Genomic DNA, 27,198 nt, shown 5'->3' on the forward strand with positions numbered 1-27,198 from the left:
GGAAGTTACGAAACCACAAAATCAAAACGGGAGAAAAATAGCGACCAACGAGCCTGTCTAGGATTCAACCATTTGGCAGACTCGAGATAAGTCAAATTCTTGTGATCCGTCAAGACCACCACGTGATGCTTGGCTCCTTCAAGCCAATGACGCCACTCCTCGAATGCCCACTTCATGGCCAACAACTCTTGATTGCCAACATCATAATTACGCTCAGCAGGCAAAAACTTTCTAGAAAAGAAGGCACATGGTTTCATCATCGAGCCATCAGAACTTCTTTGCGACAAAACAGCCCCTGCTCCAATCTCAGAAGCATCAACCTCGACCTGAAACGGAAGCGAAACATCTGGCTGGCACAACACAGGGGCAGAAGAAAAACGACGCTTCAACTCCTGAAAAGCCTCCACAGCCGCAGAAGACCAATTGACCACATCAGCACCCTTCTTGGTCAAATCAGTTAACGGCTTAGCAACACTAGAAAAATTACTGATGAAGCGACGATAAAAATTAGCAAAGCCCAGGAACTTTTGCAGACTCTTCACAGATGTCGGCTGAGTCCAATCATAAATGGCCTGGACTTTAACAGGGTCCATCTCGATAGTAGAAGGGGGAAAAATGAAACCCAAAAATGAAACCTTCTGAACTCCAAAGAGACACTTTGACCCCTTCACAAACAAAGAATTCGCACGTAGGACCTGGAACACCATTCTGACCTGCTTCACGTGAGACTCCCAATCATCAGAGAAGACCAAAATATCATCCAAATATACAATCAGGAATTTATTCAGGTACTCTCGGAAGATGTCATGCATAAAGGACTGAAATACTGATGGAGCATTGGAAAGCTCGAATGGCATAACCAGGTACTCAAAATGGCCCTCGGGCGTATTAAATGCTGTTTTCCATTCATCGCCCTGTTTAATACGCACAAGATTGTACGCACCACGAAGATCTATCTTGGTGAACCAACTAGCCCCCTTAATCCGAGCAAATAAATCCGACAGCAGCGGCAAAGGATACTGAAATTTGACTGTGATCTTATTAAGAAGGCGGTAATCAATACAAGGTCTCAAAGAACCATCCTTCTTGGCCACAAAAAAGAACCCTGCTCCCAATGGTGACGACGACGGGCGAATATGACCCTTCTCCAAGGATTCCTTTACATAACTCTGCATAGTGGCGTGCTCTGGCACAGATAAATTGAACAGTCGGCCCTTAGGAAACTTACTACCAGGAATCAAACTGATAGCACAATCGCAATCCCTATGAGGAGGTAGGGCACTGGATTTGGGCTCATCAAATACATCCCGGTAATCCGACAAAAACTGCGGGACTTCAGAAGGGGTGGATGACGAAATAGACAAAAATGGAACATCACCATGTACCCCCTGACAATCCCAGCTGGACACAGACATAGATTTCCAATCCAATACTGGATTATGGACCTGTAGCCATGGCAACCCCAAAACGACCACATCATGCAGATTATGCAACACCAAAAAGCGAATATCCTCCTGATGTGCAGGAACCATACACATGGTCAATTGGGTCCAGTACTGAGGCTTATTCTTGGCCAAAGGCGTAGCATCAATTCCTCTCAATGGAATAGGATGCTGCAAGGGCTCCAAGAAAAAACCACAACGCCTGGCAAACTCCAAGTCCATCAAATTCAGGGCAGCGCCTGAATCCACAAATGCCATGACAGAATAGGACGACAGAGAGCAAATCAGAGTAACGGACAAAAGAAATTTCGACTGTACCGTACCAATGGTGGCAGACCTAGCGAAACGCTTAGTGCGCTTAGGACAAACGGAGATAGCATGAGTGGATTCACCACAGTAAAAACACAGCCCATTCCGACGTCTGTGTTCTTGCCGTTCAGCTCTGGTCAAAGTCCTATCACATTGCATAGGCTCAGGTCTATGCTCAGATAATACCGCCAAATGGTGCACAGCTTTACGCTCACGCAAGCGTCGATTGATCTGAATGGCCAAAGACATAGACTCATTCAGACCAGCAGGCATGGGAAATCCCACCATGACATCCTTAAGGGCTTCAGAGAGACCCTTTCTGAAAATTGCTGCCAGGGCACATTCATTCCACTGAGTACAGACCACTTCCTAAACTTCTGACAATACACCTCCGCTTCATCCTGACCCTGACACAGAGCCAGCAAGATTTTCTCTGCCTGATCCACTGAATTAGGTTCATCATAAAGCAATCCAAGTGCCAGAATAAACGCATCAACATCACGCAATGCCGGATCTCTTGGCGCAAGGGAAAATGCCCAGTGGCGTGGTGAATTCTGTTGTTGAACTCCCTCCTGTGGTCGTGAATGGTACTTCGGCGAGTTCTGTCCATGGACTCCCTCTGGTGGCTGTGAGTGGAGCTGCTGCTTCTGAGGTTCCTTCCACAGGTGACGTGATTTATCCTTTGGTTGGCTGCTCTATTTAACTCCACTCAGATCGTTACTCCATGCCAGCTGTCAATGTTCCTGCATTTGTTCAGCTTGCTCTTGGATCTTTCTGGTGACCTGTCTACTCCAGCAGAAGCTAAGTTCCTGCCAGTTATTATTTGTTCATTGTTGCCTTGTCCAGCTGGATATCATGATTTTGCCTTACTAGCTGGAAGCTCTGGGATGCAGAGTGGCATCTCCGCACCGTTAGTCGGTGCGGAGGTCTTTTTGCACACTCTGCGTGGTCTTTTGTAGTTTTTTGTGCTGACCGCAAAGATACCTTTCCTATCCTCTGTCTGTTTAGTAAGTCTGGCCTCCCTTTGCTGAAACCTGTTTCATTTCTGCGTTTGTGACTTTCATCTTTACTCACAGTCAATATATGTGGGGGGCTGCCTTTTCCTTTGGGGAATTTCTCTGAGGCAAGGTAGGCTTTATTTTCTATCTCTAGGGCTAGCTAGCTCTTAGGCTGTGAAGAGGCGTCTAGGGAGATCAGGAATGCTCCACGGCTATTTCTAGTTGTTGTGATAGGATTAGGGGTTGCGGTCAGCAGAGCTCCCACATTCCAGAGCTTGTCATGTGTCAGTTTAACTATCAGGTCATGCCGGGTGCTCCTAACCACCAGGTCCATAACAGAGATCATGACAAGAGTTGGGCTCTGCACATATGCTACAATAGATGTGCATCATATCATACCCAGTGGTTGCATGGGAAGAGGAAATCTACACCTTTGTCAGTCCCAGTGATCTGGAGAGGATACAACAGATCACACTACTAATTGCCACTTTTGCATGATGCCCCACTTTAGGAAAGGAGTAATTTTTTATTATTTTCAATGAATAATTTATTATATCAGAAAGTTGGCATAACACATAGTGTTTAGACATGTTTATGTTCAAGGCTACTTTCACACTAGCGTCGGTACGGGCCCGTTGCAGTGCGTCGGGCCGACATACCGACGCATACTCTGAATTGTTGCTAAGTTTCCTCTAAATAAATATCAGAAAATTGGCATAACAAAATATTCTGCATCTTTATATTTGCAAAAATAATAATATTTCAAAGTACTGAAACTTTACTGAATTATATATATGTAGAAGTAAAAGGAAAACTGTTTGATAACATAGAAAAAAGAGCCAACTAAGATTTTTCATTGCCAGATTTGAATTCAGGAGGTCTCAAAATCTTTAAGAAATGACTCATTTCATAACTGAACCTGACAATTTCTGAAAATATGAAGAACTAATCTGAGGATAGCTTGAAGTAGGGGTTAAAACAGAGAATTCAGTGATGTATCACTTATCAAGCTGTGTGCTATCACCCGGACATTATCATTGCATGTGAGCACTTGTCGGATTGTGCCCCCTCCTGTGACAAGCAGCCCACTGTCAATAGGCTATGTACATACAGAGCCTGGTGTGGGTGGGGTTAGTTTCTCAGCTCTGCTTTATGCTGCATCTAAGAACTCTGGTTATATCACAACTCAGTAAACTAAGTGATGCATCGCTGGAATCAGGGTCTCTTTTCCTACGTTATACTGCTCTCAGATGACGTAGCAAAAACCTGGTGACAGGTTGCCTTTAAAGGATGTGCTGCTAATATTTTTGCGACAAATACCACAGAACTCCTTCAGAGGTCATGTGGCATCCATGCATGGATGGGTCAGAGTTGTTTTAGTGGCAAGAAGTAACCCTTTCTCTTGCTGGTGTGACATAATTCCGAAAAATTAAATACAATTTCAAGAATCTATAAACTGTAAATAAATATTATAACATTTAATTAAAGGGTTTAGACCAATTTCGTATTGGACCTTTATGTAAAGAGAGCTTTGAAGTTCTATAAAGATGCAAAACTCCTGTCACCTTTGCCACCTGTTTATTTTCTGCCATTTGGTGACTGTAAGGCTACGTTCACATTTGCGTTGTGCGGCGCAGCGTCGGCGACGCAACGCATGCAAAACGCATGCACAACGCAGCGTTTTGTGACGCATGCGTCCATTTTTTGCATGATTTTTGGTGCAGAAAAAACTGCATCATGCAGCGTCCTCTGCGCCCTGACAGTTGCGCCAAAATGACGCATGCGTCACAAAACGCAAAACAACGCATGTCCATGCGCCCCCCCATGTTAAATATAGGGGCGCATGACGCATGCGTCGCCGCGGCTGCGCCCGACGCTGCGCTGCACAACGCTAATGTGAACGTAGCCTAAGCTACTGTAATACATGTTTTTCTTTCGTGCAAAATAACAGTAATTATCCATAATGATTATCTTTTGATCATTCTTGATTCAAAGATATTATTGATGTTTCTGTACAGTTTGGGACATCTGTACTGAGGCTTTCGGGCCTGATATTGAGGTATTAGACCTTATACTAGTATATTAGGTGTAGGCAGTCGAGCTGCAGGGACACTCCGTGCCTAGAGCGCTACTAATGATGAGGGCAGTCTGATCATGGGGCCCCCTGATGCCTTGGACTCTGCGTCACATGACAGATTTCCCTCATTATGAACCACCTGTGCATCGAGCCCCTCCACCGGCGATATTTCCGCCCCTGGGCAGGGACAACATAGGCACTCTGAACCGACTGCAGCTATGCTGTCCCATAGGTAGCAGGCTGCAATGCACTTGTGTTGAACACCTCTCTACCATAACCAGCATTATATTTTTCAACAATTTGTGCTACAGCAGAATTTCTTTGGGTTTATATCAGAAAGGCTAGTCTTTGATCTTCCCACGCATCACCTTGCGTACCATGACCCTGTCACTGGTTCCCCAGTTCTTTTACCTTAGAACCCTTTTTTTTGGTGCTAACCACAGCATGCAAGGAACATAACACAAGACCTATAGTTGTGGGCAATTTCTCACCCACATTTATAGCCACTTCAATTTGCCCCATGTCAAAAGTCGCTGAGATCCTTACACATATTTACTCTTACTGACTGTTTACTTGCTGCCTAATATATCTCACTATAAAATCAATGTTATTCACTGAATCTGTCAGTGTCTTCATATTGCTATATCCTATATACACTTAACTTTTCTATACCATCGTAAGTATCTGGTAGTATGACATACATACGCAGATTTTTACTTTTTCCATATGGCAGCTCTATAATTCTTAGCTTTTCATCCTTTATTTCACGGATATTAAAACTGCCTTCTACACACATCAACTCTGTATACACTGTTTCATTCTAAAAGGGATACACATGAACAGCTGATTATAGATTACATTTACAATGATAGGTTCTGACATAAGTATAAAGTATAAAAAAGGAATTTCCCTTCTAGTAAAAATAGTCGAAAAATTTTAACACGCAATAGATGCTACTTTTTTTGGTCATGCCTGTACAATCTGCATGATGGTAACTTAGAAGACATTACTTCGGTACTAACAGGGTCACCTGTTATAAAGACTATAGAAAAGTCTGTAATCTGAGGGTTTAAAAAAATACAGAAAATACAAAACCATTGGTTGAGTTGACACAAAAATAAAAGCCCATGGTGGGTTTTCTTAACTCTGCCTTGGACAAGTAGCTAGCCCAAGACTGACACTTACTTCTATTCTGCCTTGTAATCACAGCTATGCCTGTGACTGCAATACACTCACAATGCCTCCATATGCTTCTTTGCACATCCTGGGGGACACATAGCGACCGTCACATATAACACCAGTCACTGCCTCACACTTAGTACAGGTTATCAACATCTGATCAGTGGGGATCTAATACCCGATACTCCCTGCTGATCAGTTGTTGCCGGTAGCAGCCGGAAATGCTCAGTTGTGGAAATTGCAAAGCAAATCTGCCTCCTATTAATTTGAATAGTGGATGGATGTTCAGTTCTCATTTTCGGCCACTATTTCATTGACAGGCTATAAAGGTCTGCAACTGACCGCTTTTGTTCACAAGCCTGGGAACAGCTGATCAGCAGGTGTGTGGTGAATCGCACCCCTACTGAGAAAATATTGTTGACCTCTCCTAAAGATGTGCCATCAATCTAAATATCTCGGACAAACATTTTAAGCTAGAATAAAGTTTTTATAGAATATATCTTGTCATTTGGGATAAATGTAAGCATAGTTACATATTCAACTAATGCCCTAAACACAGAACATGCAATACTACATTTCCTTTGCAGTTCCATTTTTTCCCCAATTTTGTATGGAAGGACAACCTCTATCATTCGAAATTTTGAAATTTAAGGTGAAAGCATAGTACTGAAAGTTTCTGTACATTTTGTCTTCTTCTAATCTGTTAACTTTCTAAATGTTATAACCCCTATTTTTATATCATGGCTTTTGAAACAATCCGTAAAAGAGAATACACTTGCTTAACATATCCTGTACAATAAAAGTGAATGGATGATTAGCTTTAAAGCTAATTTGTGGAAGCATTAAAGCCAGAAATCCAAGATGATCTTCAGCATTAGTTGACTCTTTTGTACCATCTTCATCTGCCTCCATAGCTACCAGATTAATGATGTCTGACACATGTAGATTATCTTGGGATATTTCAGACAGATTTGATTTTCTGCCACTAAAAACATCAGTCATCCCCATGTGTTGCAGGACATTTTTCATTGAATAGCTACTGTCTATTTTAAAGTAGGGGAGATAAACCTCAATGAATGTTTTGTTCATCTTGTCAGGGTTGGTCCAGTCATCCAGTTGCTCATATGATATGTTATGTTTTATCTGTAATATAAATGAATTGACAATAATGAGTAATATCATAGATGTACTGTGCAAATCTAAATCTATAAGCCATTTCATTTCTGATAGTGAATATTGAAGCAAGGCTATGATACTCCAGATGACCTAGATTCAAGGGGACAATCCTGATGTGACTAGGTAATTTAAAGAGCATTATCCGATGGATCACAGACCAGGCAAAGCTGACAATGGAATTTTGGGATACGAAGATTTATGACTGGTATAGATAATCTATGACCTCTAGCCTCACCTTGAACAGAAAGGCAAAGCAGATTACATTGAGCACCTTTGTTTTATTACAGTTATGAATATTGCTTTTTTATGAGCAGCAAGGGTCTTACAGTTATGAGAGACATATTTTTGACATTGTGACGAAGTTATGAGTGTAATAAATTGTTTGCACCACTGGCCGATTGGCGCAGCACCTACAAACTGATATTGCACAAGTGGATAATGCTATCCATGCCATGTTTCCTATCTATAGAAAGATATAATCGTGACAGGAAACATGACAGTAATATCTCGCGACTGGGACCTCCAGGGGCACAAATGTCAATGAAGTTGTTGATCCCATAATTTTCTAAAAGACATAGCTACATCCCATGATGAGCGCAGTTGTGAGTCACTGAAGGGGAGGTATGTGGTTGTGTCTTGTGTTAATAAAATAAAATGCCAAACTAAGATCATTGTTAGTGTTCGTCGAGCACTAAAATGCTCGGGTGCTCGTTGCTCGGGTCGAGCAAACTGGAATGCTTGAGTACTCGACCCGAGCAATGAGCCCAATGTAAGTCTATGGGAAACTCGAGCATTTTTGCGGCGGCACCCCAGCGGTCTGCAGAGGGACTAGAATTTACAGATGCATCACCTACTTTTAAAAATGCTCTCTCTGTATTTAGTTTTTGGATTTCTTAGCCTAGTTTCTTATCATATTGCTATGTTTCTATGTTTTTTCAGATATGCCTTGTTCTTGCATTAACAAAGCGGATAGCTTTTTGCTGCATATGTGGAGAAGTCACTTTTGCATTACAAAGGCGAAACTTGATTACCATGATAAGGAAAGTGTTATGACCTGGTGGTTAGGACAATTATGGACCTGGTGGTTAAGAGCACACGGAAAGACCTGATAGTTACAATAATATAGGACGAGCTCTGAGACATGGGAACTCTGCTGACCGCAATCCCTAATCCTATCACACACACTAGAAATAGTGTGATTGCTCCTAACGCTCCCTATGCAACTCGACACAGCCTAAGAAACTAGCTAGCCCTAGAGATAGAAAAATAAAGCCTACCTTGCCTCAAAGAAATTCCCCAAAGGAAAAGGCAGCCCCCCACATATAATGACTGTGAGTAAAGATGAAAATTACAAACACAGAGATGAAATAGATTTAGCAAAGTGAGGCCCGACTTACTGAACAGACAGAGGATAGGAAAGGTAACTTTGCGGTCAGCACAAAAAACTACAAAAAGACCACGCAGAGGGCGCAAAAGACCCTCCGTACCGACTCACGGTGCGGAGGCGCTCCCTCTGCGTCCCAGAGCTTCCAGCAAGCAAGACAAAATCAAAATAGCAAGCTGGACAGAAAAATAGCAAACCAGAGAAAAGCAAGCAGGAACTTAGCTTCTGCTGGGAAGACAGGTCACAAGAACGATCCAGGAGAGAACAAGACCAATACTGGAACATTGACAGGTGGCATGGAGCAATGATCTAAGTGGAGTTACATAGAGCAGCCAGCTAACGAATTAACCTCATCACCTGTGGAAGGAAACTCAAAAGCAGCAGCTCCACTCACAACCACCAGAGGAAGCCCATGGACAGAACCAGCTGAAGTACCATTCATGACCACAGGAGGGAGCTTGACAACAGAATTCACAACAGTACCCCCCCTTGAGGAGGGGTCACCGAACCCTCACCAGAGCCCCCAGGCCAACCAGGTCGAGCCAAATGAAAGGCATGAACCAGATCGGCAGCATGAACATCGGAGGCAAAGAGCCAGGAATTATCTTCCTGACCATAACCCTTCCACTTGACCAGGTACTGGAGTTTCCGTCTCGAAATACGAGAAACCAAAATCTTCTCCACCACATACTCCAACTCCCCCTCAACCAACACCGGGGCAGGAGGATCAATGGATGGAACCACAGGCGCCATGTATCTCCGCAACAATGACCTATGGAATACATTATGGATGGCAAAAGAAGATGGAAGGGCCAAACGAAACAACACAGGATTGAGAACCTCAGAAATCTTATACGGACCAATGAAACGAGGCTTAAACTTAGGAGAGGAAACCTTCATAGGAACATAACGAGACGACAACCAAACCAAATCCCCAACACGAAGTCGGGGACCCACACAGCGCCAGCGGTAAGCGAAACGTTGAGCCTTCTCCTGGGACAATGTCAAATTGTCCACCACATGAGTCCAAATCTGCTGCAACCTATCCACCACAGTATCTACACCAGGACAGTCTGAAGACTCAACCTGCCCTGAAGAGAAACGAGGATGGAAACCAGAATTGCAGAAAAACAGCGAAACCAAAGTAGCCGAGCTGGCCCGATTAATAAGGGCGAACTCAGCCAAAGGCAAAAAGGACACCCAATCATCCTGATCAGCAGAAACAAAGCATCTCAGATATGTTTCCAAAGTCTGATTAGTTCGTTCAGTTTGGCCATTTGTCTGAGGATGGAAAGCCGAGGAAAAAGACAAATCAATGCCCATCCTAGCACAAAAGGCTCGCCAAAACCTCGAAACAAACTGGGAACCTCTGTCCGAAACGATGTTCTCCAGAATGCCATGTAAACGAACCACATGCTGGAAAAACAATGGCACTAAATCAGAGGAGGAAGGCAATTTAGACAAGGGTACCAAATGGACCATCTTAGAGAAGCGATCACAAACCACCCAAATGACCGACATCTTTTGAGAGACAGGGAGATCCGAAATAAAATCCATAGAGATATACGTCCAGGGCCTCTTCGGGACCGGCAAGGGCAAAAGCAACCCACTGGCACGAGAACAGCAGGGCTTAGTCCGAGCACAAGTCCCACAGGACTGCACAAAAGAACGCACATCCCGCGACAAAGATGGCCACCAAAAGGATCTAGCCACCAAATCTCTGGTACCAAAGATTCCAGGATGACCAGCCAACACCGAAAAATGAACCTCAGAGATAACTCTACTAGTCCATTTATCAGGGACAAACAGTTTCTCCGCTGGGCAACGGTCAGGTCTATCAGCCTGAAATTTTTGCAGCACCCGCCGCAAATCAGGGGAGATGGCAGACAAAATTACCCCCTCTTTGAGAATACCCGCCGGCTCAGGAACACCCGGAGAGTCGGGCACAAAACTCCTTGACAGGGCATCAGCCTTCACATTCTTAGAGCCTGGAAGTTACGAAACCACAAAATCAAAACGGGAGAAAAATAGCGACCAACGAGCCTGTCTAGGATTCAACCATTTGGCAGACTCGAGATAAGTCAAATTCTTGTGATCCGTCAAGACCACCACGTGATGCTTGGCTCCTTCAAGCCAATGACGCCACTCCTCGAATGCCCACTTCATGGCCAACAACTCTTGATTGCCAACATCATAATTACGCTCAGCAGGCAAAAACTTTCTAGAAAAGAAGGCACATGGTTTCATCATCGAGCCATCAGAACTTCTTTGCGACAAAACAGCCCCTGCTCCAATCTCAGAAGCATCAACCTCGACCTGAAACGGAAGCGAAACATCTGGCTGGCACAACACAGGGGCAGAAGAAAAACGACGCTTCAACTCCTGAAAAGCCTCCACAGCCGCAGAAGACCAATTGACCACATCAGCACCCTTCTTGGTCAAATCAGTTAACGGCTTAGCAACACTAGAAAAATTACTGATGAAGCGACGATAAAAATTAGCAAAGCCCAGGAACTTTTGCAGACTCTTCACAGATGTCGGCTGAGTCCAATCATAAATGGCCTGGACTTTAACAGGGTCCATCTCGATAGTAGAAGGGGGAAAAATGAAACCCAAAAATGAAACCTTCTGAACTCCAAAGAGACACTTTGACCCCTTCACAAACAAAGAATTCGCACGTAGGACCTGGAACACCATTCTGACCTGCTTCACGTGAGACTCCCAATCATCAGAGAAGACCAAAATATCATCCAAATATACAATCAGGAATTTATTCAGGTACTCTCGGAAGATGTCATGCATAAAGGACTGAAATACTGATGGAGCATTGGAAAGCTCGAATGGCATAACCAGGTACTCAAAATGGCCCTCGGGCGTATTAAATGCTGTTTTCCATTCATCGCCCTGTTTAATACGCACAAGATTGTACGCACCACGAAGATCTATCTTGGTGAACCAACTAGCCCCCTTAATCCGAGCAAATAAATCCGACAGCAGCGGCAAAGGATACTGAAATTTGACTGTGATCTTATTAAGAAGGCGGTAATCAATACAAGGTCTCAAAGAACCATCCTTCTTGGCCACAAAAAAGAACCCTGCTCCCAATGGTGACGACGACGGGCGAATATGACCCTTCTCCAAGGATTCCTTTACATAACTCTGCATAGTGGCGTGCTCTGGCACAGATAAATTGAACAGTCGGCCCTTAGGAAACTTACTACCAGGAATCAAACTGATAGCACAATCGCAATCCCTATGAGGAGGTAGGGCACTGGATTTGGGCTCATCAAATACATCCCGGTAATCCGACAAAAACTGCGGGACTTCAGAAGGGGTGGATGACGAAATAGACAAAAATGGAACATCACCATGTACCCCCTGACAATCCCAGCTGGACACAGACATAGATTTCCAATCCAATACTGGATTATGGACCTGTAGCCATGGCAACCCCAAAACGACCACATCATGCAGATTATGCAACACCAAAAAGCGAATATCCTCCTGATGTGCAGGAACCATACACATGGTCAATTGGGTCCAGTACTGAGGCTTATTCTTGGCCAAAGGCGTAGCATCAATTCCTCTCAATGGAATAGGATGCTGCAAGGGCTCCAAGAAAAAACCACAACGCCTGGCAAACTCCAAGTCCATCAAATTCAGGGCAGCGCCTGAATCCACAAATGCCATGACAGAATAGGACGACAGAGAGCAAATCAGAGTAACGGACAAAAGAAATTTCGACTGTACCGTACCAATGGTGGCAGACCTAGCGAAACGCTTAGTGCGCTTAGGACAAACGGAGATAGCATGAGTGGATTCACCACAGTAAAAACACAGCCCATTCCGACGTCTGTGTTCTTGCCGTTCAGCTCTGGTCAAAGTCCTATCACATTGCATAGGCTCAGGTCTATGCTCAGATAATACCGCCAAATGGTGCACAGCTTTACGCTCACGCAAGCGTCGATTGATCTGAATGGCCAAAGACATAGACTCATTCAGACCAGCAGGCATGGGAAATCCCACCATGACATCCTTAAGGGCTTCAGAGAGACCCTTTCTGAAAATTGCTGCCAGGGCACATTCATTCCACTGAGTACAGACCACTTCCTAAACTTCTGACAATACACCTCCGCTTCATCCTGACCCTGACACAGAGCCAGCAAGATTTTCTCTGCCTGATCCACTGAATTAGGTTCATCATAAAGCAATCCAAGTGCCAGAATAAACGCATCAACATCACGCAATGCCGGATCTCTTGGCGCAAGGGAAAATGCCCAGTGGCGTGGTGAATTCTGTTGTTGAACTCCCTCCTGTGGTCGTGAATGGTACTTCGGCGAGTTCTGTCCATGGACTCCCTCTGGTGGCTGTGAGTGGAGCTGCTGCTTCTGAGGTTCCTTCCACAGGTGACGTGATTTATCCTTTGGTTGGCTGCTCTATTTAACTCCACTCAGATCGTTACTCCATGCCAGCTGTCAATGTTCCTGCATTTGTTCAGCTTGCTCTTGGATCTTTCTGGTGACCTGTCTACTCCAGCAGAAGCTAAGTTCCTGCCAGTTATTATTTGTTCATTGTTGCCTTGTCCAGCTGGATATCATGATTTTGCCTTACTAGCTGGAAGCTCTGGGATGCAGAGTGGCATCTCCGCACCGTTAGTCGGTGCGGAGGTCTTTTTGCACACTCTGCGTGGTCTTTTGTAGTTTTTTGTGCTGACCGCAAAGATACCTTTCCTATCCTCTGTCTGTTTAGTAAGTCTGGCCTCCCTTTGCTGAAACCTGTTTCATTTCTGCGTTTGTGACTTTCATCTTTACTCACAGTCAATATATGTGGGGGGCTGCCTTTTCCTTTGGGGAATTTCTCTGAGGCAAGGTAGGCTTTATTTTCTATCTCTAGGGCTAGCTAGCTCTTAGGCTGTGAAGAGGCGTCTAGGGAGATCAGGAATGCTCCACGGCTATTTCTAGTTGTTGTGATAGGATTAGGGGTTGCGGTCAGCAGAGCTCCCACATTCCAGAGCTTGTCATGTGTCAGTTTAACTATCAGGTCATGCCGGGTGCTCCTAACCACCAGGTCCATAACAGAGATCATGACAAGAGTTGGGCTCTGCACATATGCTACAATAGATGTGCATCATATCATACCCAGTGGTTGCATGGGAAGAGGAAATCTACACCTTTGTCAGTCCCAGTGATCTGGAGAGGATACAACAGATCACACTACTAATTGCCACTTTTGCATGATGCCCCACTTTAGGAAAGGAGTAATTTTTTATTATTTTCAATGAATAATTTATTATATCAGAAAGTTGGCATAACACATAGTGTTTAGACATGTTTATGTTCAAGGCTACTTTCACACTAGCGTCGGTACGGGCCCGTTGCAGTGCGTCGGGCCGACATACCGACGCATACTCTGAATTGTTGCTAAGTTTCCTCTAAATAAATATCAGAAAATTGGCATAACAAAATATTCTGCATCTTTATATTTGCAAAAATAATAATATTTCAAAGTACTGAAACTTTACTGAATTATATATATGTAGAAGTAAAAGGAAAACTGTTTGATAACATAGAAAAAAGAGCCAACTAAGATTTTTCATTGCCAGATTTGAATTCAGGAGGTCTCAAAATCTTTAAGAAATGACTCATTTCATAACTGAACCTGACAATTTCTGAAAATATGAAGAACTAATCTGAGGATAGCTTGAAGTAGGGGTTAAAACAGAGAATTCAGTGATGTATCACTTATCAAGCTGTGTGCTATCACCCGGACATTATCATTGCATGTGAGCACTTGTCGGATTGTGCCCCCTCCTGTGACAAGCAGCCCACTGTCAATAGGCTATGTACATACAGAGCCTGGTGTGGGTGGGGTTAGTTTCTCAGCTCTGCTTTATGCTGCATCTAAGAACTCTGGTTATATCACAACTCAGTAAACTAAGTGATGCATCGCTGGAATCAGGGTCTCTTTTCCTACGTTATACTGCTCTCAGATGACGTAGCAAAAACCTGGTGACAGGTTGCCTTTAAAGGATGTGCTGCTAATATTTTTGCGACAAATACCACAGAACTCCTTCAGAGGTCATGTGGCATCCATGCATGGATGGGTCAGAGTTGTTTTAGTGGCAAGAAGTAACCCTTTCTCTTGCTGGTGTGACATAATTCCGAAAAATTAAATACAATTTCAAGAATCTATAAACTGTAAATAAATATTATAACATTTAATTAAAGGGTTTAGACCAATTTCGTATTGGACCTTTATGTAAAGAGAGCTTTGAAGTTCTATAAAGATGCAAAACTCCTGTCACCTTTGCCACCTGTTTATTTTCTGCCATTTGGTGACTGTAAGGCTACGTTCACATTTGCGTTGTGCGGCGCAGCGTCGGCGACGCAACGCATGCAAAACGCATGCACAACGCAGCGTTTTGTGACGCATGCGTCCATTTTTTGCATGATTTTTGGTGCAGAAAAAACTGCATCATGCAGCGTCCTCTGCGCCCTGACAGTTGCGCCAAAATGACGCATGCGTCACAAAACGCAAAACAACGCATGTCCATGCGCCCCCCCATGTTAAATATAGGGGCGCATGACGCATGCGTCGCCGCGGCTGCGCCCGACGCTGCGCTGCACAACGCTAATGTGAACGTAGCCTAAGCTACTGTAATACATGTTTTTCTTTCGTGCAAAATAACAGTAATTATCCATAATGATTATCTTTTGATCATTCTTGATTCAAAGATATTATTGATGTTTCTGTACAGTTTGGGACATCTGTACTGAGGCTTTCGGGCCTGATATTGAGGTATTAGACCTTATACTAGTATATTAGGTGTAGGCAGTTGAGCTGCAGGGACACTCCGTGCCTAGAGCGCTACTAATGATGAGGGCAGTCTGACCATGGGGCCCCCTGATGCCTTGGACTCTGCGTCACATGACAGATTTCCCTCATTATGAACCACCTGTGCATCGAGCCCCTCCACCGGCGATATTTCCGCCCCTGGGCAGGGACAACATAGGCACTCTGAACCGACTGCAGCTATGCTGTCCCATAAGTAGCAGGCTGCAATGCACTTGTGTTGAACACCTCTCTACCATAACCAGCATTATATTTTTCAACAATTTGTGCTACAGCAGAATTTCTTTGGGTTTATATCAGAAAGGCTAGTCTTTGATCTTCCCACGCATCACCTTGCGTACCATGACCCTGTCACTGGTTCCCCAGTTCTTTTACCTTAGAACCCTTTTTTTTTGGTGCTAACCACAGCATGCAAGGAACATAACACAAGACCTATAGTTGTGGGCAATTTCTCACCCACATTTATAGCCACTTCAATTTGCCCCATGTCAAAAGTCGCTGAGATCCTTACACATATTTACTCTTACTGACTGTTTACTTGCTGCCTAATATATCTCACTATAAAATCAATGTTATTCACTGAATCTGTCAGTGTCTTCATATTGCTATATCCTATATACACTTACCTTTTCTATACCATCGTAAGTATCTGGTAGTATGACATACATACGCAGATTTTTACTTTTTCCATATGGCAGCTCTATAATTCTTAGCTTTTCATCCTTTATTTCACGGATATTAAAACTGCCTTCTACACACATCAACTCTGTATACACTGTTTCATTCTAAAAGGGATACACATGAACAGCTGATTATAGATTACATTTACAATGATAGGTTCTGACATAAGTATAAAGTATAAAAAAGGAATTTCCCTTCTAGTAAAAATAGTCGAAAAATTTTAAAACGCAATAGATGCTACTTTTTTTGGTCATGCCTGTACAATCTGCATGATGGTAACTTAGAAGACATTACTTCGGTACTAACAGGGTCACCTGTTATAAAGACTATAGAAAAGTCTGTAATCTGAGGGTTTAAAAAAATACAGAAAATACAAAACCATTGGTTGAGTTGACACAATTTCCCTTTATGTAGTTTCCTCTCACGGGAATTAGAATCCCCCCCAGTGATTCAGCAACAGATATCATCAGATAATACTTACAGTGCTCAGAGTAAATGATTCATTTTCGGTTTTGACTCGCGGAAAGCTCTGTGTCCAGTTGGCCGATAAATATGCTGTGTTAACAACTATTAGCTTTGTATCATTATTAATGGAACTGTCAGGCATATTTTGAAAGGTACCTAAAAAAGAGCACATGCATATAGTTTATGTCTCCTACCGGACATAAATGCCGATGTGGTCCTCTATACATCTATACATCACTGAATATGTAAAAATAATTTGGTATTTTACCCAGTGCTTTGTTTTTTGCAAATTAGTAACATATTTTTAAAACTACAAGGCCTTTACATAAAGGATATCACCCACAGTATCAAATGTACAAGTCAAGATGCAACAGGAGCTCAGCGATAGCTTCAAGATAACACAAATGTGCAGCAGTAACTGTATTGAAGAGTAGCTACTAGTGATGAGCGAATATACTCGTTACTCGAGATTTTCCGAGCACGCTCGAGTGTCTTCCGAGTATTTTTTAGTGCTCGGAGATTTAGTGTTCATCGCCGCAGCTGAATGATTTACATCTGTTAGCTAGCATAAGTACATGTGGGGGCTGCCTGGTTGCTAAGGAATCCCCACATGTAATCAAGCTGGCTGACAGATGTAAATCATTCAGCTGCAGCGATGAAAACTAAATCTCCCAGTACTTACAAATACTTGGAGGACACCCGAGCGTGCTCGGGAAATCTCGAGTAAGGGTACCGTCACACAGTGGCATTTTGATCGCTACGACGGCACGATTTGTGACGTTCCAGCGATATATCCGTGACGTTCCAGCGATCTCGCTGTGTCTGACACGCTCCTGCGATCAGGGACCCCGCTGAGAATCATACGTCGTAGCAGATCGTTTGAAACTTTCTTTTGTCGTCTAGTGTCCCGCTGTGGTGGCATGATCGCATGGTGTAACAAAGGTGTGCACGATATTGTATACGATGTGCGCATAGTAACCAACGACTTCTACATCGCACATACGTCATGAAATTATCGCTCCAGCGTCGTACATTGCAAAGTGTGACAGCAGTCTACGACGCTGGAGCGATATTGTTACGATGCTGGAGCGTCACGGATCGTGCCGTCGTAGCGATCAAAATGCCACTGTGTGACGGTACCCTAATGAGTATATTCGCTCATCACTAGTAGCTACACTATACGACAAAGCACACCCTTCTAACAAACCAAGAGAAGATGCATTTGTTACTCTTCAGGAGGCAACAGGTGCTCCCATGAGTTCTTGTAGCTATTAGATGGTTACCATTGGATTTGGGATGGTATCGCAATCGTCAATTACTATACTAATGTCAGCAATTCATAAACACAGGGTTGGCAATACCATCTCACCTTAAAGAAGCACGCCCATAAAATTTGTTATCCTCTTAATATATTGCAGTCATCATATTATATATCTCAGTGCACTTACAATTGCTCATTTTGCCTTTCTACCCAGTAACATCTTCTTTTTTCCATTACGTCTATAGCATCATGTAATTAAAAACAAACTAGTTGAATCATTTTCAGCTCTGGGTAAAAACAGAAAGTCTTTTTCCCTACATGAGACATCATTAGAACTACAGTACAATTTTACATCACTGCAAAGTCCCTGGAAGTAGGAGGAACAGAGTAGCTAGGTCAAGAGTCGACGAGACGGTGGAGGTGGTCTGTCAGGAACTTTGCAATGATGTAAAATCATGTGATGTCATAGATCTGAAGGATAGGAGAAAAAATAACTAGGTCAAAGGGCAAAATGAGCAATTGGAAGTACTCAGCGCTATATAACATGACGACTGCAATATTTTAAGAGGATAAAAACTTTGATGAGAGTGTTTATTTAATTAGCAGATGCAGGATATAAACATTAAATAGCTGTTCAATACTAATCAAATAGAATATATTGTAACATGTGGGGCAGCACGTGACTTTGCAGCGCTGGGATCCTGGGCTTAAATCCCATCAAAAACAGCATCTGAAAGGGGTTTGTATGTTCTCCCTGTATTTCTTCAAGACATCACAAGTATTGCTTATTTTCTTATTATGAACATTCCTGGACAAATATTATAAATCCTAGAAAACCCCTTTAATTTCATTTACATGTTCAGCAATTTTGAAATTTCTATTACTATCATTCTGAGGTATTACCATATTCATATTTTAAAATATAATTGCTCAGATTGCTATTTTGTAAAAGTAACCTATACTCTAGAAATGTTTGTGTTTGTCCTAAAATCAATAATGTTTAGAATCTTTTCATGGGCAGCATGATGGTTCAGGGATTAGCACGGCTGCTTTGCAATACTGGGTTCAAATCTCAACGACAACATCTGTAAGGAGTTTATATGTGCTCCCTATATTTGCGTTGGTTTCCTCCCACAGTCCAAAAACATACTGGTGGGGAATTTAGGTTGTGAGCCCCAAAGAGAGCAGTGTTAATAATTATGTCTGTAAAGCATTGTGGAATATGATGGCGATAAATAAATAAGTAAAATAAATAAATATCCTTATGTTCCAACTTTGAAAATTAAGAAAAGAAAGAGGGAACATAGCATAATTTTTTATTTAAACTAAACCTGTACCCTAAACCTGCCCAGATCTTTATATGTGCCCACACAAAAATACTGCTTCTGGTGAAGTCTATTAGTGTTCCAACAATATCATACTATTTTCATGGACAGTGCTCCCTAAACAGTAAGATGCCCCCACAGTCCCCGATACATAGTGCAATACAGTAAACTATGTATGGGGTAACTACAGTGCCCAAACCATTGTATGATGCCCCCAAATACAATCACCACACAGTATGATACCCGCCCACAGAAAACTACACATTATGGTGCCCTCCACAACGTATTCATATAGCTTTGCTACATCCAGAAACACATAGCTCTGCTACATTAAAAAACATAGCTATGCTACATAAACACACAGCCACACAGGATATATGAGATGTGCAGCATCTTAAACAACGGACACTGGAAGCCTGTGATAGCATTTCTTCTGCGGTGTTGCTATCAGTGCCTCAAGAATGGAAGAAGAGGGTTGCATTGACAATGCAACACAGTGGGCAGCACTTTGAACACATTTTATAAGTGGTCATAAACTTGTAAATAAGTCATGAAAGTATAAAGGTTATGTTAAAACCAAGCACACCATTGTTTTTCTGGTGAAATTCTCAATAAGTTTGATGTGTCACATGACCCTCTTCCCATTGGAAAAAATAAAGTTGGATCCAAGATAGCCTACTTCAAAATGGCCACCATGGTCACCACCCATCTTGAAAAGTTTTCCCCCTCTCATATACTAATGTGCCGCAAACAGGAAGTTGATATCACCAACCATTCCCATTTTATTTAGGTGTGTACATATAAATGGCCCACCCTGTATATATCCACATCTATTCTATGTGTATATACTGTATCTATTCTATCTTTTCTATTATAACCTATTCTATTCTGTACTGTGTGAAACAGATCATTTTCCGGCTTTTATTCTATCTATCTATCTATCTATCTATCTATCTATCTATCTATCTATCTATCTATCTATCTATCTTTATATATTTATATGTGTTTGTTTTGAAGAATATTTTGTATTAAAACGATGTGTCAGTGACAGAGAACTGATGTATATAAAAGCTCATGTTAAAATCGCATTGCATACGGATGTCATACAGATACAAGATGAGAGGAAATTGCATCATTGCATTGCAAATGGCTTACACACGGATCAACATACAGAGAACATTGGTGCGATTCTCAGCCATCAAAATCGGACCGATTTTTTTATACGTTGAGTGTGACTCCGGCCTAAAAGAACCCTGCAGCAGAGGGTTGGGTGTGTCAGTTTGGACTTTGCAACTTGCGAAGCAGATGGCTTTGCAAAAGCTCAGCCTGTGTGAGTTAACATTGAGCCAGTAGAGTGAACTCCTGGCACTCCGCAGCGTGATATGGTGGTGCCATCACTCTCAGAAACAAGACTCCCACGGTCTGTTTTGCTTCCCGGCTGCGATCCGGAGGATACCTTTTGCTGTACACTGTGTGAGTGTGGACATTAAACACGTGTGCTGTGAACCTTTCCTGTAGTCATTGTCTATCACAGTGAACCAACCACGTTGCACTACTGTCATGTCGGACGCTATTCACACCAGGGCGTCCGACAGACAGCGGTAATTCCGCATTCGTCCACTATGCGCTCAGTGGCGCCGGCTAGATTTTATCTAGGTTGTCCGGGGTTAATCTAGCTGGTACTGAGATTGGAGGCTGGGTCACGCCCATGGCCTTTAAATAGTTCTGCTGAACTTTGGGCGTCGCCGATTATAGCTTGTGTCTTTTACCTGGTGATCTTGGTCTCGGTCTGGAGTGGTGATCTAGGAGTGCAAATATCATATCTGGTGGTGTATGATCCTTTGTCATATTTCTCCTTCCTATTTGTGTTTTGTTTTGCCCTGTGCACATTATAGTGTTTTCCTGTGTGTCTGCGGCGTGGTGCTTTTTTAGTTTTCCCTGTCTGTACTTTCTGTGTAGGTTGGTGTGTGGTCTTATCACTGGGTGGCGGGTGAAGGTTTCAGCATAGGGCTGAAACAGGAGTTAGGGTCAGGCCTGGCGGCCCAGACAAGCACACCATCAGTGTAAATTCTGGGAGAGGGACAGACAGGGTTTTCCCTAGTCTGAGGGATATCGCAGGGGCCCGGGTAATCAGCTGTAGTCTACCCAATACCCCCGTGACAACTACATGGCGATATGCTGTGCTGCTTTTTTTTTTTACTTTGTTTCATCTACTGTGTGAGTAAAATAAAACCATCTTTTGAACTAACAAATGTTTGAGAGTATCGATTATGTTGAACTCTGTCAACAAAAAATGAGAGAATCCCAGCTTCTACCTATTGTAGCTTGCAAGAGGTTTTCTAGTAATTACATTTTGAGACATCTTCTTTGCTGCATTCTTGTGCATTGGTGGTAGTTTTGGGAATCCTTACATATCAACTAAGAAGTATCACATATACTAGAACATCTTTCCCTGCATCTCCTCCCAAAACTTTGGTCATCATGTGCACTGGACCTCTATTAATGTGCCAAAGGCTTGAGGTCCACATTGCATGCCTGAAGTCACAATATTTACAAGCATCAAAATTGCATGAGGAGAATGTAAAATATCTTACACATGCCTCAGTAGACGTGCTATCAGCAGACAGGGCAGGACTGGTCCCTGATTAGTGCAAACCTTTCTGAATAGGCAGTGTAAGCGGTTTATACCTTGTGGGAATAAAAGGACTAGAAATAGGAAAAACCCAATGTGGCTAAACAAAGAAGTAAGACAGGCAATTAACAGTAAAAAGAAAGCATTTGCACTACTAAAGCAGGATGGCACCATTGAAGCTCTAAAAAACTATAGGGAGAAAAATACTTTATCTAAAAAACTAATTAAAGCTGCCAAAAAGGAAACAGAGAAGCACATTGCTAAGGAGAGTAAAACTAATCCCAAACTGTTCTTCAACTATATCAATAGTAAAAGAATAAAAACTGAAAATGTAGGCCCCTTAAAAAATAGTGAGGAAAGAATGGTTGTAGATGACGAGGAAAAAGCTAACATATTAAACACCTTCTTCTCCACGGTATTCACGGTGGAAAATGAAATGCTAGGTGAAATCCCAAGAAACAATGAAAACCCTATATTAAGGGTCACCAATCTAACCCAAGAAGAGGTGCGAAACCGGCTAAATAAGATTAAAATAGATAAATCTCCGGGTCCGGATGGCATACACCCACGAGTACTAAGAGAACTAAGTAATGTAATAGATAAACCATTATTTCTTATTTTTAGTGACTCTATAGCGACAGGGTCTGTTCCGCAGGACTGGCGCATAGCAAATGTGGTGCCAATATTCAAAAAGGGCTCTAAAAGTGAACCTGGAAATTATAGGCCAGTAAGTCTAACCTCTATTGTTGGTAAAATATTTGAAGGGTTTCTGAGGGATGTTATTCTGGATTATCTCAATGAGAATAACTGTTTAACTCCATATCAGCATGGGTTTATGAGAAATCGCTCCTGTCAAACCAATCTAATCAGTTTTTATGAAGAGGTAAGCTATAGACTGGACCACGGTGAGTCATTGGACGTGGTATATCTCGATTTTTCCAAAGCGTTTGATACCGTGCCGCACAAGAGGTTGGTACACAAAATGAGAATGCTTGGTCTGGGGGAAAATGTGTGTAAATGGGTTAGTAACTGGCTTAGTGATAGAAAGCAGAGGGTGGTTATAAATGGTATAGTCTCTAACTGGGTCGCTGTGACCAGTGGGGTACCGCAGGGGTCAGTATTGGGACCTGTTCTCTTCAACATATTCATTAATGATCTGGTAGAAGGTTTACACAGTAAAATATCAATATTTGCAGATGATACAAAACTATGTAAAGCAGTTAATACAAGAGAAGATAGTATTCTGCTACAGATGGATCTGGATAAGTTGGAAACTTGGGCTGAAAGGTGGCAGATGAGGTTTAACAATGATAAATGTAAGGTTATACACATGGGAAGAGGGAATCAATATCACCATTACACACTGAACGGGAAACCACTGGGTAAATCTGACAGGGAGAAGGACTTGGGGATCCTAGTTAATGATAAACTTACCTGGAGCAGCCAGTGCCAGGCAGCAGCTGCCAAGGCAAACAGGATCATGGGGTGCATTAAAAGAGGTCTGGATACACATGATGAGAGCATTATACTGCCTCTGTACAAATCCCTAGTTAGACCGCACATGGAGTACTGTGTCCAGTTTTGGGCACCGGTGCTCAGGAAGGATATAATGGAACTAGAGAGAGTACAAAGGAGGGCAACAAAATTAATAAAGGGGATGGGAGAACTACAATACCCAGATAGATTAGCGAAATTAGGATTATTTAGTCTAGAAAAAAGACGACTGAGGGGCGATCTAATAACCATGTATAAGTATATAAGGGGACAATACAAATATCTCGCTGAGGATCTGTTTATACCAAGGAAGGTGACGGGCACAAGGGGGCATTCTTTGCGTCTGGAGGAGAGAAGGTTTTTCCACCAACATAGAAGAGGATTCTTTACTGTTAGGGCAGTGAGAATCTGGAATTGCTTGCCTGAGGAGGTGGTGATGGCGAACTCAGTCGAGGGGTTCAAGAGAGGCCTGGATGTCTTCTTGGAGCAGAACAATATTGTATCATACAATTATTAGGTTCTGTAGAAGGACGTAGATCTGGGTATTTATTATGATGGAATATAGGCTGAACTGGATGGACAAATGTCTTTTTTCGGCCTTACTAACTATGTTACTATGTTACTATGTTACTATGAATAATCCAAGGTATTTGAAAATAAGGTGAAAGAAGTTTGGTAAGTGGAGTATCCATACAGTCATGGTCAAAATTGTTGACACCCTTGAAATTGTTTCAGAAAACTAAGTATTTCTTCCAGAAAATTATTTCAATTACACATGCTTATTTCCTTTGTGTATATTGGAACAACACGAAAAACAGAGCAAAAAAAGGCAATTTGGACATAATTTCACACAAAAAAACAAAAATAGGCCAGACAAAACTGTTGGCACCCTCAACTTAATATTTGGTTGCATACCCTTTGCAATGAATAACTGCAATCAATTACTTCCTATAATCAATAACAAGCTTCTTACACCTCTCAACTGGAATTTTGGATCACTCTTTTACAAACTGCTTGAGGTCTCTCATATTTGAATAGTTCCTTCTCTCCACAGGTGTTCAATGGGATTTAGATCTAGACTCTTTGCTGGCCACTTCAGAACTCTTCAGCTCTTTGCTTCCATCTATTTCTGAGTGCTTCTTGAAGTATGTTTGGGGTCATTGTCCTGCTGGAAGACTCATGACCTAGGACGCAAACCCAGCTTTCTGACACTGGGCACTACATTGGACCCAAAATCCTTGGTAATCTTCAGATATCATGATGTCTTGCGCACAATCAAGACACCCAGTGCCAGAGGCCGCAAAACAACCCCCAAATATCTTTGAACCTCCATCATATTTGACTGTAGATACTGTGGTCGTTTCTTTGTAGGCCTCATTCCATTTTCAGCTAACAGTAGAATTATATACTTTATGAAAAAGCTTCTATCTTGGTCTCATCAACGCAGAAGACGCTTTCCCAGAAGGATTTTGGATTACTCACATACATTTTGGCAAACTGTAGTCTAGCTATGTTATGTCTGTGTCAGCAGTGAGGTTCTACTGGGTCTCCTGCCATAGCATTTAATTTGATTCATGTTGACGGATAGTTCGCGCTAACACTAATGCAATCAATTTTCTCTGCTGTCCACATTCAGGGAGATTAGCTATAGTGCCTTGGGTTATAAATTTCTTGATTATGTTGTGCACCGTGGACCAAGGAATATCAAGATCTCTGGAGATGGACTTGTAACCTTCAGATTGTTGATATTTGTCATGATTTTTTGCTCTCAAGTCCTCAGACAATTTTCCACTCCTCTTTTTGTTCTCCATGCTTAACCCCTTTCTGACATTAGACGAACTATCCCATTGAGGTGGTATGGGCCGGTATGACCCCCGACGGAATAGTACGTCTAACGCGGTCAGCCGTGCTCACGGGGGGGAGTGCGGCCAATCGCGGCCGGGTGTCAGTTGACTATCACAGCTGACATCCGGCACAATAACCCCCAGAACACTGCGATCAAACATGATAGCAGCGTTCCGATGGCAGGGGGCTCCCTGAGACCTTTGGAGCAACGTGATGTGATCGTGTTGTTCCGAGCATCTCCTCCGTCCTCCCTGCATGCCCTGGATCCAAGATGGCCGTGGGGCTCCTTCTGGGTCCTGTAGGGAGGTGGCTTGCAAGCGCCTGCTCAGAGTAGGCGCCAGCAAGCTTCCTGCACTGCCTGTCAGATCGCTGATCTGACACAGTGCATTGCAAAGTGTCAGATCAGCGATCTGACACTTTACCATGATGTCCCACACTGGGAAAAAGAAAAAAAGTAAAAAAAAAATATTAACTATTTAAAAAAAAAAAATCTTAAATAAATTAAAAAAAATATTGTTACAATAAATACTTTTCTTTATGTAAATAAAAAAACAAAAACAAGAAAAGCACACATATTTACTATCCAGCGTCCGTAACGAACCAACCTATAAAACTGTCCCACTAGTTAACCCCTTCAGTGAACACTGTAAAAAAAAAAACCAGGCAAAAAACAATGCTTTATCATCATACCGCCGAACAAAAACTGGAATACGCAATCAAATAAATAAACATTGCCGAAAACATCATGTTGTCCCGCAAAAAACGAGCTGCCATACAGCATCATCAGCGAAAAAATAAAAAAGTTATAGCCCTTAGAGTAAAGCGATGCAAAAATAATTATTTTTTCTATAAAATAGTTTTTATTGTATAAAAGCGCCAAAACATTAAAAAAAAAGAGGTATCACTGTAATCGTACTGACCCGAATAATAAAATCGCTTTATCAATTTTACCAAATGCGGAACGGTATAAACGCCCCCCCCTCCAAAAGAAATTCTCGAATTGCTGTTTTTTGTTCATTCTGCCTAACAAAAATCGGAATAAAGAGCAGTAAAAAAAGTCATGTGCCCAAAAATGATACCAATAAAAATCTCAACTCGTCCCGCAAAAAACAAGACCTCACATGACCCTGTGGACCAAAATATGGAAAAATTATAGCTCTCAGAATGTGGTAACGCAAAAGATTTTTTTTTTGCAATAAAAGCGTCTTTTAGTGTGTGACAGCTGCCAAACGTAAAAACCCACCATAAATAGTAAATCAAATCCCCCATTATCACCGCCTTAGTTAGGGAAAAATAATAAAATAAAAAATGTATTTATTTCCATTTTCCCATTAGGGTTGGGGTTAAAGTTCGGGTTGGGGCTAAAGTTAGGGTTAGGGTTGAGGCTAAAGTTAGGGTTGGGGATAAAGTTAGGGTTATGGTTGGGGCTAAAGTTAGGGTTGGGGCTAAAGTTAGGGTTGCGGCTAAAGTTAGGGTTGGGGCTAAAGTTAGGGTTGGGGCTAGAGCTGGGGTTAGGGTTTGGTTACGTTTACGGTTGGGTTAGGGGTGTGTCAGGGTTAGGGGTATGGTTAGAGTTGGATTAGGGTAAGGGGTGTGTTGGGGTTAGGGGTGTTTTGGGGTTGGAATTAGGGTTAGGGGTGTGTTGGGGTTAGGGGTGTGGTTAGGGTTAGGATTATGGTTAGGGGTGTGTTGGGGAAAGGGGTGTGTTGGGGTTGGGGGTGTGGTTAGGGTTGGGATTAGACTTTGGGGTGTGTTAGGGTTAGGTTTGGAGTTAGAATTGGGAGGTTTCCGCTGTTTAGGCACACCCGGGGCTCTGCAAACGCAACATGACGTCCAATCTCAATCCATACAATTCTGCGTTAAAAAAGTAAAACAGTGCTACTACCCTTACGAGCTCTGCCGTGCACCCAAACAGTGGTTTACCCCCATATATGGGGTATCATCGTACTCAGGACAAATTGGACAACAACTTTTCGGGTCCAATTTCTCCTGCTAGCCTTGAGAAAATACAAAACTGGGGGCTAAAAATAATTTTTGTGGAAAAAAAGATTTTTTCATTTTCACGGCTCTGCGTTATA

At 42.5% G+C, this 27,198-nt stretch overlaps 1 protein-coding gene across 4 annotated transcripts in view; it reads right to left on the minus strand.

Moving 5' to 3' along the window:
* Nucleotides 1-5,938: 5,938 nt before the first annotated feature.
* The window catches only part of LOC138642552 (ovalbumin-related protein Y-like), an 80,389-nt gene continuing 59,129 nt past the window's right edge, over nucleotides 5,939-27,198 (minus strand). For 3 of the 4 annotated variants that reach the window (XM_069730775.1, XM_069730776.1, XM_069730773.1), the window contains 3 exons: nucleotides 16,580-16,719; nucleotides 16,044-16,202; nucleotides 6,010-7,148 (listed from right to left, as the gene is read on the minus strand). In XM_069730775.1, coding sequence (XP_069586876.1) covers nucleotides 6,744-7,148; nucleotides 16,044-16,202; nucleotides 16,580-16,719 — 704 coding nt within the window. In that variant the 3' untranslated portion in view covers nucleotides 6,010-6,743. Of the gene's footprint in view, nucleotides 7,149-16,043; nucleotides 16,203-16,579; nucleotides 16,720-27,198 lie in introns of all 4 variants that reach the window. The other variant, XM_069730777.1, reaches the window with a different exon arrangement.

This window comes from Ranitomeya imitator, chromosome 6 (assembly GCF_032444005.1).
Source record: "Ranitomeya imitator isolate aRanImi1 chromosome 6, aRanImi1.pri, whole genome shotgun sequence".
Lineage (NCBI taxonomy): Eukaryota > Metazoa > Chordata > Amphibia > Anura > Dendrobatidae > Ranitomeya > Ranitomeya imitator.